Source organism: Argentina anserina, chromosome 6 (genome assembly GCF_933775445.1).
Source record: "Argentina anserina chromosome 6, drPotAnse1.1, whole genome shotgun sequence".
Taxonomy (NCBI): domain Eukaryota; kingdom Viridiplantae; phylum Streptophyta; class Magnoliopsida; order Rosales; family Rosaceae; genus Argentina; species Argentina anserina.
The window spans coordinates 13,939,669-13,954,338 of record NC_065877.1 but is presented as its reverse complement, the minus strand read 5'-3'; the positions used below and the strand labels follow the sequence as shown (position 1 = coordinate 13,954,338).

General features: G+C 43.9%; 1 protein-coding gene across 1 annotated transcript; it reads left to right on the top strand.

The window, feature by feature from the left end:
• The first annotated feature begins 11,097 nt into the window (after positions 1-11,097).
• Positions 11,098-12,006, top strand: LOC126799332 (uncharacterized). Its single transcript, XM_050526514.1, has one exon. The coding sequence runs from the start codon at positions 11,150-11,152 to the stop codon at positions 11,723-11,725; it is 576 nt and encodes a 191-aa protein (XP_050382471.1). The 5' UTR covers positions 11,098-11,149; the 3' UTR covers positions 11,726-12,006.
• The last annotated feature ends 2,664 nt before the right edge of the window (positions 12,007-14,670 follow it).

The following is a 14,670-nucleotide window of genomic DNA, read 5'->3' as shown; positions in this document are numbered from 1 at the left end:
CACAGAGCGAAAGATCAAGGTTGGCGCAACTCTTAGTCCCACAGTTGAGAAGGAGTTAACAAGCTTCTTAGGAGACAACATGGAAGTCTTCGCATGGTCCTACGAAGATATGCCCGATATTTCACCTGACATCATCACGCACGAGCTGCATATCAAACCTTCCGCATACACAGTTAAACAAAAGCGTCGGGGCTTCGATGATGAGAAAAGCATGGCAATACGTCAAGAGGTCGACAAATTGAAAGGCATGAAGTCGTTAGGGAAGTCCAGTACCCTGAGTGGATTTCAAATTGTGTCATGGTCCGTAAAGCCAATGGGAAATGGCGAATGTGTGTGGATTACAAGAATGTAAATAAGGCATACCCTAAAGATAGTTTCCCTCTACCTCGAATCGACCAATTAATCGATTCAACAGCCGGTCATGAGTTACTAAGCATGATGGATGCCTACTCCGGGTACAATCAAATACTCATGAACCCAACGGATCAGGAAGCTATAACCTTTGTTATTGACAGAGGCCTTTACTGTTATAACGTCATGCCCTTCAGGTTAAAGAATGCAGGGGCTACATACGTGCGCTGCGTCACACAAATGTTTGACAAACACATCGGTCGAGAAATTGAGGTTTACGTAGATGACATGTTGGCCAAGAGTATCAAGGCCGAAGACCACGTAGCCAATCTCCGAACCATCTTCAATGTGCTCAAAAAATATAAGATGCGGTTGAACCCGGAAAAATGTTTTTTCGGCGTGACCACAAGTAAGTTCCTGGGCTACATCGCCAGTCAATGTGGCATAGAGGAAAACCCGGAAAAGATACAAGCCATTCTAGATATGGCGCAGCCGGTACTTAAGAAGGATGTGGAAGCCCTTCAAGGCAGACTCGTGGCGTTATCTCGATTCATCTCTAGACTGACCGACAAATGTGAACCATTCTCCAAGAGCAAGCTGATCGAATGGACACCTGACTGCCAAGAAGCCTTTTAAGGGTTAAAAGACTACCTTGCCGCCGTACCATTATTGTCAACCCTGCAGCCAGGAGAACCTTTGTACCTTTACCTCGCAGTATCTATAACCGCGGTCAGTAGCGCCTAAGTTCGCCGCAATGGAACTAAAGAGTTGCAAGTCTTCTACGCAGGCAGAGCCATGAACGGTCCAGAGACAAGATACCCAACATTGGAACAGTTAGCCCTTGCACTTATCATAGCAGCCAGACGACTGCGCCACTACTTCCAAGCTCACAGTATCCACGTACTTACAAATTAGCCTCTCAAATAAGTATTACAGAATCCAGAACACTCCGGGCAACTGAGTAAGTGGGCTATCGAACTGACAGAATTCGACATCGAATACAAACCACGACCCGCCATAAAGGGACAAGCCGTAGCTGATTTTATTACAGAAATGATACCCCGAGATATGGCGGAAATTGCACCAGACGATGTCATAAACTCCACCACAATTTCGCCATGGAACTTGCACGTAAACGGTTCCAGCTGCGCCAAATCCAGCGGAGCGGGAATCATCTTGAGCGGACTGGGGGGACTCGAGCTAGAGTACGCCCTCAAATTCAACTTTGCTGCCTCCAAGAATATGGCGGAGTACGAAGCATTGATTGCAGGACTACAGTTGGTCCTCAGCACTGGTGCAACTAGTATCAACGTATTCAGCGACTCTCAACTCGTAGTTAATCAAGTTACCGGATCTTTCACTGCCAAAGATGAGAAATTAGCAGCATGTCTGGCTTACGCCACGACGCTGTTGAAACTATTCGAATTCTACCACATCACTCAAATCCCGAGGGCCAGTAACGCAAGGGCGGACTCCTTAGCAAGACTCGCCACGGCGCAACCACATCAATGCCATAAGGATACCAGGGTTGAAAATTCTCCACCATCCCTCCATCTCCCAGACTTTACAGCAGATATGCCAGATAGAGCGACACCAAGTCTCATGGATGGATGAGATCATAGCACTTAAGCGCGATGGCAAGCTACCCGAAGACAAGGATGCCGCGAGGCAGCTAAAGAGGCGTGCGGTGAGATACCACTTGCGAAACGGCACACTCTATCGGCAAGTCCTGCTGAACGCCAGTTTAAGATGCGCTACAAGCGAAGAAGGCAAGCAGATCTTACACGAAATTCAAAGCGGAGACTGCGGTAACCACTACGGCAGCCGGCGCTAGCTGGTAAAACACTGCGATCGGGATATTATTGGCCCACAATAGCCGCTGATGCACAAGAGCTAGCCAGATCTTGTCATAAATGTCAAATTCACGGGCCCATACCACACCAACCCTCAGAACCACTATCATACATAATCAGCCAGTGGATCAACTGCCTCTGGGGAATGGATCTGATAGGCCCGCTTCCCGTCGGGAAATGCCAATTTAAGTAGGTCATTATGTGCATCGATTATCACTCCAAATGGATCGAGGTTGTGCCCCTAACCGCCATAACAACCGAGAAGGTCCAAAACTTTCTGCAACGCAACATCTTCTACCACCACGGTACGCCGGAGTCTATCATCACAGATAACGACACACAATTCAATAACGATCACCTCATCACATGGTGTAGAGCAAGAGGGACTACGCTCAAATTCGCATCCGTTGTGCACCCCAAAACTAACGGGCAAGTGGAAGCCGCCAACAAGTTGATCAAGGGCCTCCTTAGGAAAAAACTGGATGAAGTCAAAGGACTTTGGCCCGAGAAGCTCGACGAGGTACTATGGGCAATCCGTACCACACCAACAGAAGCCACGGGCGTGACCCCTTTCTGCCTAATGTATGGAACGGAAGCAGTAATTCCCATCGAAGTAATCCAGCCAACACAACGGGTTTCGCTGTTTGATCCCAAGACCAACTCGGAAAATATGCAGCTTGATAAAGATCTCTTGGAAGAGAAACGCATCGTAGGGCACCATTACAACATTCTAAACAAACAGCGCGTGGCACACTTCTATAACTCCAGAGTAAAGAGCATGACACTTCAACTCGGCAACTGGGTCTTAAAGAAGGTCCAAACAAAGGTCACCGGGTTACGCCCGCGATGGGATGGACCATACAAAGTCGTCGAAATCGTGGCACCAAACACGTACTGTCTAGAGAACAAGTACTACTACAAGTAAAGGTCTGCGCGTAGCCCACCTTTGGAACATGGAACAGCTTAAGTAATACTACAAGTAAAGGTCCGTGCGTAGCGCAACACATGGACTTGGACTGTTTTAAGTACTTACGGCACACTGCCAAAGAAATCTTTGTACAAAATGGCTACGGCCAAGAAATCAATGAAATGAGGAATTTTTCAAACCATTAATCCTTACTACGCTAGTAGGCTAGCGTACCATGGCAATTAAATTCCTTCGACAGACTATTTCATTGTGCGCACAACAAAGATAGTATTAAGCATGTAGATAAAAGTATAAAACAACAATCACATAACATTGCTACGGCAATAACATAGAAGAAATCACTTGAAGGACCCAAAATGACTTCTATTCATTAAAGATAACCAGTACGGCACAACGCCCATTACAAAAAAGGGGAAATTGGAAAAATACAATGAAATGAAAAGCAGATGATAAAGCACTACAGGGATGAGGGATGCTCTTCCATTACGCCATATCTTTATAACCCCCATCCTACTCCTCCCTCGCAGCTTACTATGCTAGCGTCGCTCATACCGCATCACTGGTTCGCGCAGCATCTAATTCCGCCGCTTGCCCCGGTTCGCCTTGCGGCGGTTGTGCACTCTAACGCTCTGCGAAAGAGGAGTAGGAGAAGGAATCTCCAGATTAGAATTAGACATGTCATTATCACAAGATAAACCAGAAGAAGAAGAGTCAGAAGTTTTCTTACCATCTTCTCCTTGCACTTCAGCCTCCGTAGTAGAAGAATGCTGCGAGAAAGGCGAGACCATTTCATGCGGCATCATCGACGCTTCTAAGCCTTTCTCCCTTAACCGAACTTCGTAGTCCGCATGATCTAGCATTTCCAGCTCCTGGAACTGCACGATCATATCACCCACGGCTGTGACGTAGTACCCTTCCAGGTACTCAGTCATATCACTGGATGCTTTAAAGGCAGCCACTGTGCTAGCCGAAGCCTCCTCCGCCACGCATGCCTTCTCAACCTCTGCTTCCTCTCTCGCCTGTCTCGCAAGCTCCTCGGCCTCAACAAGGGCTGACTGCGCCGCATCCCTCTCCATGGCCATCTACTTCGCCAGCGACTCAGCCACCTCCCGATGGGCAAATTCCTGTCGAAGATCTTCCTGCAGGTTCGCCACGTTCTCTAACTTGGCATTGGTGTTGGCCCAGACACTTGTGGCGTGGTTGCCATCCCGCTCAGTCACTTCGGCGAGAAGACGCTGCGCTTCAAGGGCATCCCGTTCCGCGTTGAGCAGGTTGAAAACCATCTTCACTGCTCTTGTCGCTGTCAGATCAAGCGGGCTATGTAATTCAAGGCCGGACCACTCAGGCCGTCGCAGTCCCCCGACCCCTCAGGCCGTGAATGTGATGGGCCTTTTCTGCGTAGCCTTTTTCCTTTTGGGTGGCGGAGCTTCGACCATAATGTCCTCCACGTCCTCAAGAGCGGCAGCGGACTTTGCTTTCCGCGAGGAGGCGCCCGTCTTCTGCACCTTCTTCCTCTTCCCGACCTCTTGGGAATCCTTTGGAGTAGCCAACAGCGGATCAGCATCGATACGGCCTACACCTTCCGTGTCACTCCAATGAGGAAAACCCTGCTCATTCGGTAAGCTCGTGTGGGAGGGTACGGGCAAATCTACGACCTGCGCCGAATCCTCAACCCGCCTCGTGGTCGCATTCACCGTCTCAGTGGACACCGCCACCTTCTTTGCTATTACGCGTTTCAGCATGGTTACAACTAGCCCATCGGTGTTGGGAGTTACGTCGGGGTCTTCTTGCTGTAGGAATCTCGCGTAGCAGATACGCTCCGACTTCTCGTCGTAGCTGTACACGCAATAACAGATTAGTACGCTATAAAACAAAAAATAGACGGAAACTGAGAGCGTAGTGCTTTTACTCACGAGGGCGGCGGAGTAGTCCTTGCTCGAATAAAAGGTACGGGTTCGTCAACACCTTCAAATCGTGGACTAAATCCTCACCTTGACACCTCCAAAAATACGTCACACATTTGACGCGATCGACCTCCCGCTCCGACAGTACCAACCTCATTCCCGCTGCGCAACAAAAAAAAACAGTCAGCAAGCAATTATTCCGTAGCAAAAATTTAGTAAGACATTAAGACCTACAGTTAATGGCTTGAAATCGCCAGGGAATACCCTTTTCCGAGAGATACTCTACCCCGTTAATACGCCCGTATTCCCACCCCCTCTCTACGATGAAGCTATTTTTCCTCCAATTAGCCTCTGAGGAGGGCCAATTCTCCAATACTTGGAACTTACTACGCTCGTCTCGCCTAACGAACCGCGCAGTCCCTCCGTTACCATTTAATTGGTTATTATCTACCTTGAAGAAGTGAAGTACCTCTGCCGCAGTGGGAAACTGACATCCTGACAGGTGACAAAGCGAGCAGAGACCAAGAATAACTCGCCACATGTCGTAGCTGACTTGACCAAAAGCCAAGCCGAACTCGGCCACCAAACACTGCAGACGCGGATCCAATGGCAATTCCACCCCGAGCTGCAATACAGAGGGACTGACCAACGCATAACCATCAGGTAATATCGAACCATACTCATCCAGCTCAATTGACCGGGCAACGTTCGTAGCAGGTAGCTTGAACTTTTCCACGTAAGCAAGCACTGCGACGGAGTCAGCTCCCTGCGGTTCCTCAACCTCCAACTTTTGCACTCCGTCGTCTAACCAGCGCCTCACAGGTGCGGGACTCAGTGTCGGGCCCGATGTACTAGTCCCCGAAGCGCTCGCAATACGCTCACGTACGCCTTGGTCTTAGCTTGGAGCGGGACTCATTTCACTTTCTCCAACCTCCTCATGTCTTGACTCCATGGTGCCTAACGATTCACTAGTCTCCGAATTCGCTAGCACCCTCGCAAAGACAGAGGCGCGATCTTCACAACGCGAGTCGTTACCACCGATTCATCGCACCAAGTTCAAATAGTTGGCCTCCAATTCACTCGTCCATGACTCAGAGGATGACGACGCGAACCAACTTCCCTCTGCAGGCACGGAATCGCTATCGTTTAGTATATTTATCCTAGGCATTACGCCGCAGCAAGCAACACCGAAGTCAAAGACGAACAACCTAAAACTAGAAGTCAGAAAGTTAATTGGATCTAGCCTACGAACCTCGCAAGAAAGAGCATGAAGAACGTGAAGAACACGAAGAACATAAAACCCAACTACCGGCCAAAACTCATCAATAACTGCCCTCACAAATACCCCACCTAGCCGGAAAACACTCATCCAAAGATATAACAGACCCAAAACCTACCAAATTCGATGGAAATAACCCAAACCCAAAACCAATGCCTTACCCTATAACCACAAAGTCACCAGCAAACAACCAAAAGCACAAAACGCATATAGGAGATTCCGATCAAAACATACCTCAAAAGCCAATTCGCACAAAGATCCTGGTAAGCTTTCGTCCGAGCTTGAAGAATAGGAGAGAGAGCAAAGGAGGGAACGAGAGAGTTTTCAGAATTCAAAAGTTTGGAACTGTCGATAATGACAGCCCTCCTATCCCTTTCACCCTTTTATAGTAAAATCATACCACATCTCGCCCGTTGATTTCTCAAAAACGCTCCTTAATCGTCGGATACAGAAAACCGTTACTCACATCTTAGCCGTCGACCCAAAAGACATCGCCCCAGATCCCAGCACGTGGCATGAGTTACCGAGACAACACTTCGATCACACACGCATTAACTGCATGCAATAACTGCCTCCTCGGATAACGTCACCTCCCACGAAATTGAACCGTCCACGGCACGTCCGCCCAATGCATGCACGACACATTCTGACCACAGCGCAAATCGCGCTGCTCTCAGCCCACGATACAACGCCAAAGATAGCGATCAAAGACGTCCTACGCGTAAAGATTTACTACGCTATGACGGACGCATTACGCTCAAAGATAGCGATCAGACGTCCTACGCGTAAAGATTCACTACGCTATGACGGACACACTACACTCAAAGATTGCGATCAAAGGCATCCAATGCATAAAAGATTTACTATGCTATGACGGACGCATTACGCTCAAAGATAACGACCAAAGACGTCCTGCGCATAAAGGTTTACTACGCTGCAAAACCAACCAACACCCAAAGAGGCTCGACACAGTCCATTACATCATCAACAACTCAACATTCCTTAACCAGGGATTGGGGGACTTCGGGGGAGTCCGTAAGACCCACCGCTGATTATGGTGAAATGCTTAATTATTAACTCCCCAGTCAAAAAATTGCCTCCCTGAACTGGGAACTTGGGGGGTCTTGTTGGCATAGGCTTATGTCTGCCATAATCAGCATAACTATCAGCGCGCTAAGGCTAACATATAGCCCAGCCTCGCAATACCAGCGGAGAGCCAGTCGCACTGGCTGTACATTGGGTCGCCCCGCGGCCCAAATCAACTATGGACGCGCTGTCACGCGCATCCCAAAGAAGACAAAAAAACACCTTAATTGGACCTTGTCCCACACCGGAAAAGGAGTAAATGATCTACCTCGACTCAACAATAAAAGGTCAAATCCCTGACCTCATAAGGGAAGTACATTACACCCTTCACTGTTACTCTGCATAAATTACCATCAGCCTAACTTGAGCGTCGGAGAGTTGAAGGCCACGCCACCGTGGTCTTTACTTTGACAGCTCGTGCTACTTGTGACAGGAAACAAACAAGGAGCACGGCGTACTACATCATCAAGGAATACAGCGTATCACATCAATATAATTTACTACGTTAAATTGGCGCCGTCTGTGGGAAACGCGACAAAACGTTTCCGTAAAAGCACATGCAACACTTAGCGAAGCAACTACACTTCGACATGAGCACTCTCAATCCTTTCCCCCCCCCCATTCCGGTAGACGGTCATGTAGAAGACGTAACAGACCTCAGCCTCAACCATCCCCTACCTTTCGCCAATGACCCTATCATCCTCACCCCTACACCAGGAACGGTCTCAAGTACTAGCGCAACTGATCCGGCGATTGCCGCAAGAATGGAAAACATGGCCAAAGACCTAGCCGATTGGCACTTGAACACGAGAAGGCCACGACTTTGCAAGCCGAGTTGGACAGGATGCGAGCGCAGCTTGAGCGGGCAAATCGCAATGCGAAGGCAGTGCGCAAACGAAAGGATGGGAACAAGTTAACTTGAGCATCAGCTTGACTCCTTCCGAACTCGCCAAGAAGCGGCCACCATCACCACGGTGTATTCACAACCGTGAAGAGGGAAGCACGAGCGTCACCTCCCGCTCTAGACCCCATACAACTGACCATAGCACGGATCCCACACTAGCTCTGATATTGCAGCGGCGAAACGCAATAAAGCAGTGGGACGCTAACCCACGGTACCAACCATCGTTCGCCGCCAGGCCAGGCCTCTTCACCACGCAAATAATGAATACCGTATGCCATTCGCAATCCAAAAGTCCGAAAATTACACCATACACAGGCGAAGGCGACCTATTCCGGCACATAGATAACTTCAAAAAAGTTACTGCCAGCAGAGAATTCGACGACGCCACACTCTGCCACCTGTTTAACGAGACACTAGACGGGGATGCTATGAACTAGTTCTTCAAACAGCCGACGAACTCCATGGATTCTTTCGCGCAGTTGACAACGACATTCCTCAATCGGTTCATCCTCATGGTCGGGGCCAGACACACAACTGACGGTCTATTCCAAGTAAAGCAAGAAAGTAGGGAAAAGTTGGGCGCCTTTGACATGCGATGGTAGACAATAGCATCCAAATGCGGAAACCTGAACAAAACACTCGCCTTGGCTGCATTCAAGGAAGGGTTGTGGTCAGAAAACTTCTTGTTCCATATCAACGTGGATCCTACAACAATGTACTTCATCATTTCCTACTCACATATACTATAGAACTCACACATTCAAGTTCGATTTCAGCTAAACAAGTCTCATCACATGAAAACTTACCAGCAAGCGAGCCGACTTCTTATCCAATGGGAATAAATAGCCTTTAGTCAGTGTTGGACGCTCATACGGCGTATGAGCTTGTCCAAAAAACAACACAACATTATCACCAATGTGACAACAATAACCAACAAAACCAGCATTACGAAAAGTTCGAAAATCCCGACAAATGTTTCATTACCTCTTTAGATACCTCCGTTCAGTCATTATGAATGGAATGTAATGTCATTTAGTCTTAAAAACACTCCAAGTGAATTCCAAAACATAATTAATGATATATTTAATCCTTATAGTCATTTTTCATTGTTTATATTGATGATGTTCTCATTTTCTCCCAAACAATTGATCAACATTGGAAACACCTACACCAGTTCTTTACCATTATAAAAACAATGGCCTAATTGTTTCTGCTTCAAAAATCAAATTATTCCAACAAATATAAGATTGTTAGGCTTCAATATCCATCATCTCCAAATTAATCCCATAAGCAGAGTTATTCAATTAGTAGATAAATTCCCAGATGAAATATTGGACAAAAATCAATTACAAAGATTTCTAGGATCATTAAATTATGTAGCAAATTTTTTATCAAAACTTGAGAAAGAAATGTAAACCTTTATTTGATAGGTTACAAAAGAATATATCCTCCTTGGACTACTGCCCACACCTCTTTTTTGTTAAAGAAATCAAGACTCACATAAAAACATTACCATGTCTTGGAATCCCACTCCCTAATGCTTTTAAAATAGTTGAAACATATGCTTCAGAAGTAGGATATGGAGGTATTTTAAAACAACATATTTCTCCCAGTCATCCTGAACAAATTGTTCGTTTCAATTCTGGAGTTTGGAATCCAGCCCAGTCAAATTACAACACCATCAAGAAAGAATTTTTGTCTATTGTTTTATGTATTAGTAAATTTCAAGTTGATTTACTAAATCAAATTTTTTTTAGTCATAATTGATTGCAAAAGCGCAAAAAATGTTTTGCAAAAAGATGTCCAAAACATTGTATTTTAAAATTGCATTCATCAAAGGCAGTGCCAATCACATCCCAGATTTTTAACTAGAGAATTTTTACAGGGTTCTCCATCATGTGGTCCAACCCGTCCAACTCCCGAAGAAATACCAGGAAAGAAATAGTCAACCTTGAAACACCTTCCCCGACCAAAACAGAAGCCCCTGAATCATCCTGCAGTCTAGTCCCTCATGCAGGTCATTCCCTCCTACCAATTAACAACAAATACAGTCCATTGGGTACTGCCCTCAGTCCTACCAAATCAAATTACCAGTCAGCACTAGTGAGTTCATATGACTCTTTTCAAGACTGATTCCTCCATTAAGCCCCCAGTATTTGTCAACAATAAGAAGTCATCTCCTTATCAACAAAGGGCAGTTGATTTCTACTTTTTTCTTGAATCGTCTTTGAGTCATCTAAAATCACCTGCATCCTTAGCAAAAGCCTTTTTTGGCCCAAATACTCATTATCCTTTTGGTAAACCCTTAACATTTTATAAAAAAATTCTATACAGTTCTCAGTCAATCTCTATTAAGCCAATTTATGATCTAAATGATTCGAACAAAATATTATATCATTCCCTCTATATTATTCGTATTATTCCATTATCTCTGGGGAGAAACCCCTTTTACCCCTCATAAAATTTTTGCATTCACCTATCATGAATATATGGATGTATGGTTCAAAATCCTCCTCTACCAAACAAAAGATTCTAGTCACTCTTGGTTCCTCAATTTTAATAGAAACTTCAATCGCTAATTCCCTTTATAATTTAGCGAGTGGTGAGAATACCACTGAGCCCCTCGTGATCTCATTCCCCCAGAACTCTAAATTATAATTATGAAATTTTCTAAACTAGTATCTCTTATTGATTATGAACAAAATTTCACTTATACCCTTATAAAATCCATATATATATATATATATATATATATATATCAAGGCCCGTACTAAAAAAGCACATCACACAGACAAAAACCAAAGGAAATAACGAATCTGGCAGCAACAAATCAGATCAAGTTCAATGGCGACCCCCTCTTTCCTCTCCAGCTTCAAATACTCGGACAGTCTCACAGTCGTCGGAATCTCAATCTGCACCGCCGTAATCTGCGAGGCCATCTCATGGGTCCTCATCTACCGCACCAACTCCTACAAGTCCCTCCGCTCATCCATCGACAAAGCCGCCAAGAAGCTCGAGACCATGAAGACCGAATCCACCGCCAAAATCACCAAAAAGTCCAAAACCAAGAAGATCGATCGCGTCGAGACCAGCCTCAAGGAGTCCAGCCGCGACCTCTCCCTCTTCAAGTTCAAGTCCGGCGCCGTCGTAGCCCTCGTTCTCTTCGTCGTCTTCGGCCTTCTCAACTCGCTGTTTGAAGGGAAGGCCGTGGCGAAATTACCCTTTAAGCCCTTCGGGCTGGTGATGAAGATGAGCCACAGAGGCCTGCAGGGGGACGACGCGACGGATTGTTCGATGGCGTTTTTGTACTTTCTGTGCTCGATTAGTATTCGGACCAATTTGCAGAAGTTCTTGGGCTTCTCGCCGCCCCGAGGCGCCAGTGCCGGGTTGTTCCCCATGCCCGACCCGAAGACCAATTGATGATGGATCCAATGGGAAGCTGGTTTGCTCTGACTTTTTAGCTTTGTTGTTTTGATTTTCAAGCGACGATTTTCGATATGGGACTTTGTTAGTCAATAGCCTGCTATATGTGAGAAGTTCAGTTTGCTGAATTTTGCAAGTTTAGTTAAGATGTGAACATTATTTAAAGATGCATAATGTGCTGCCTGCTACAGTGATTGGGACTTTGTTGATGTGGTAATGCTTTTGCTAGACTAAAGATATGATTGGTTACCTTACTTTGTTAAATGTGTTGGTGAAATCAAATTTTTCGTGAAGAAGTTTTTGTGTGTTCGGATAGCGGAGCATGGTCGGTTGGCTTCTGAAATCTCATTTTAAGAAAATGGTTCTTGGATCAGATTATTACGAAGGATCAAATTATTTTACTAAGTTTCCTTCTATGGACTTGTCTGAGCTCTTTCTATTCTGGACCTTTAGTTCCTTATGCTGGTTAGCTGTATATGAATGTTGGTATTGTTGTTGTTTGAGTCTATTAGCATGTTGTGTATTATTATTTTGTTATATACTCGCATCGAAATGTATTATTCAGTGTTATGAGTATCAGATGATCGACCAGGTGGTTTATCAATACTTCAAAGCTTACAAGGTTGATGGTCTGTAGAGTTTTTGTTTCCTTCGATTGTTTCAGTAGTGTCTGGTTTCGGTCATTGCTAATGATGATAGCATAAGCAAGATGTCTTGTTCTGGTGCTATGTCATTAATCACACACGCGAGCGCTTCAAGGCACTTGTTAGAATTCGGATTTTACTGCGTTTGTGTGGGATGATTCCTGTATGAAGGCCCCTTCTCATATGTGGTAGATGCTAAAAGCTGATAAAGGAATTTACTCCTTCGATTCTAGTCACATGCTGGATTGGAATGCCAATTCATAATCATACAGATGCTCCTACCTGTTGGCTTCAGTATTGCTACCATTTCCCTGCCTGTCTGCGTAATTGCACTTGTAAACTTTGGTAAAGTATTGCTACCAACCAACGGAAACTTACCATATTTTGCCAGGTAAGTATGGGATCAATTCGTATACAACTAGAAGACCACATGATCCGACTGGTAAACTTTGGTAATGATTCTTAGAAAAATGATAAAAATGTGTAGCTGCAATCTGAAAAATGGCGAGATTAGTGATGCTAAAATAACTGAAACGATATTTTATGAGCGCATTTTCACCGGATAGTTGTGCTATTAACCACGGCAAGGGGATCAGATAATGGATATTCTTCTGCTCTTCGTACTTGAATACCTCCGGCTGGTTAATGGGGTAGATCGCTTCAGTAACATATATGCACCCCAATGGTAACTAACCAATAATTTTAATGTTATTTGATGTAAGAAAAAGATTCGTGAGGATAGGTGTGCTTCAGAACTTAAATTCAGAGGTCTTTCAGGTTCAGCAGGTTGTTTATACACAACTTCGCCGTACGTGAGTTTTTTCTCGTCTTAAAGGTTTGGAATGTGGTTTTGAGATGGCAGGTGACACCTGCTTGGTCGTCTAGGCTTCTTGATTTCATATATTATGACGTGTATAAATTTCCCACAATTTTTTCTTTCAATTAAATTTTTAGAAATATGAATATGATAGCTGATCTTTTGGGTCATATGTTTCGGATCGTTGTCGATGTCGATTACGCTCCTTTTAAGGGAATTTATTTTCAGTAATAGCAAGTTTCGCACCAACATTGGTATGTTTTGCCTAAAAAAAGAATAAGATAATTTTTATCGATCTTCTAACTTTTTACTGAAATCATCATATAAACTTGTTGAATAATATGATGGAACAAATATATTCATTATACACATTTTTATGTTATTAACACACCCCTTCCAAATGAAATGGTAGTGCATGACATCATTTTTTTTAAATCATGTGAGAAATTGTGTGTTAATAGTAAAAGGGGGTGTGTTAATAGCACCACCATATTCATTAAAGATTATTGATGCATATCTACAAATTATGAATTAGTCTCCACACTTAAATTGCATTATTCATATCGATAAATTAGTCGTAAGTACACTTAATAAATGGGAATTTTTTGAAAAAATAATTATGGAATGAAATTGGACCATGTAACAAGTTCCTAGCTGCTAGGATTTAGGTTTTAATAGGAAAGCTGTAAAATTGTATAGTATACATTATTGTAATTAAATCATATTTCTTGTATGTTATCACTTTATTACAAGAATACATATGCACTGTCATATAGAGATTTCTTTTGCCCTCCATCAGCATTCATGAGCTAGCTAGTGATTTGCACCCTGCCAATTTTATTGAGAACTGAAATCTGCCCTCGTTAACCACACTCCTCCATCCTTTTTTGGTAATTTATTTAATTTATCTTTGGTAACAAATACTATATTTTGTCTCATTCTACAAAATTTAACGAAGAAAAGAGTGTACGGAGCATTTATTTTGTGGTACTCACACATTTAATAAAGTACGTACGTAGCATTACAATGCACGTACTAGTGCTAATGTAAATTTAATTCCACCGACATTATACAACTGGATCTTCTGATTGGATAATCTAAGATTTTTGTTGTGCGTATATCTCGTGTAGAAACATGGGATCATTTCAATGATTAGAGTAATTATTTTGTGTACCTGGAACACCACGTGACACTAATATGTGGTGTACTTAGTTAATTATATTACTTCATGGTGTAATAAATATGCACGCAGTATAAAAAAAATATTATTTAAATATGAGTAACTAATCAGAAATAAACACAGTAAAAAATAAATCAATAACATTAAATAGATACACTACGTAAATTATGTACCCGGTACATATAATAATTTTTTACAATGATTGATTTGGCTCTTTCGACTGCTATACGACATGGCAGTGTCACAAAATATATTAGGTGGTTTCAAATCAGTGTATTCTGACCGAAAATGTGTACCTTAC

Excerpts from the sequence above, each read along its gene's own strand:
- LOC126799332 (XM_050526514.1), top strand. The coding sequence starts at position 11,150 with ATGGCGACCCCCTCTTTCCTCTCCAGCTTCAAATACTCGGACAGTCTC.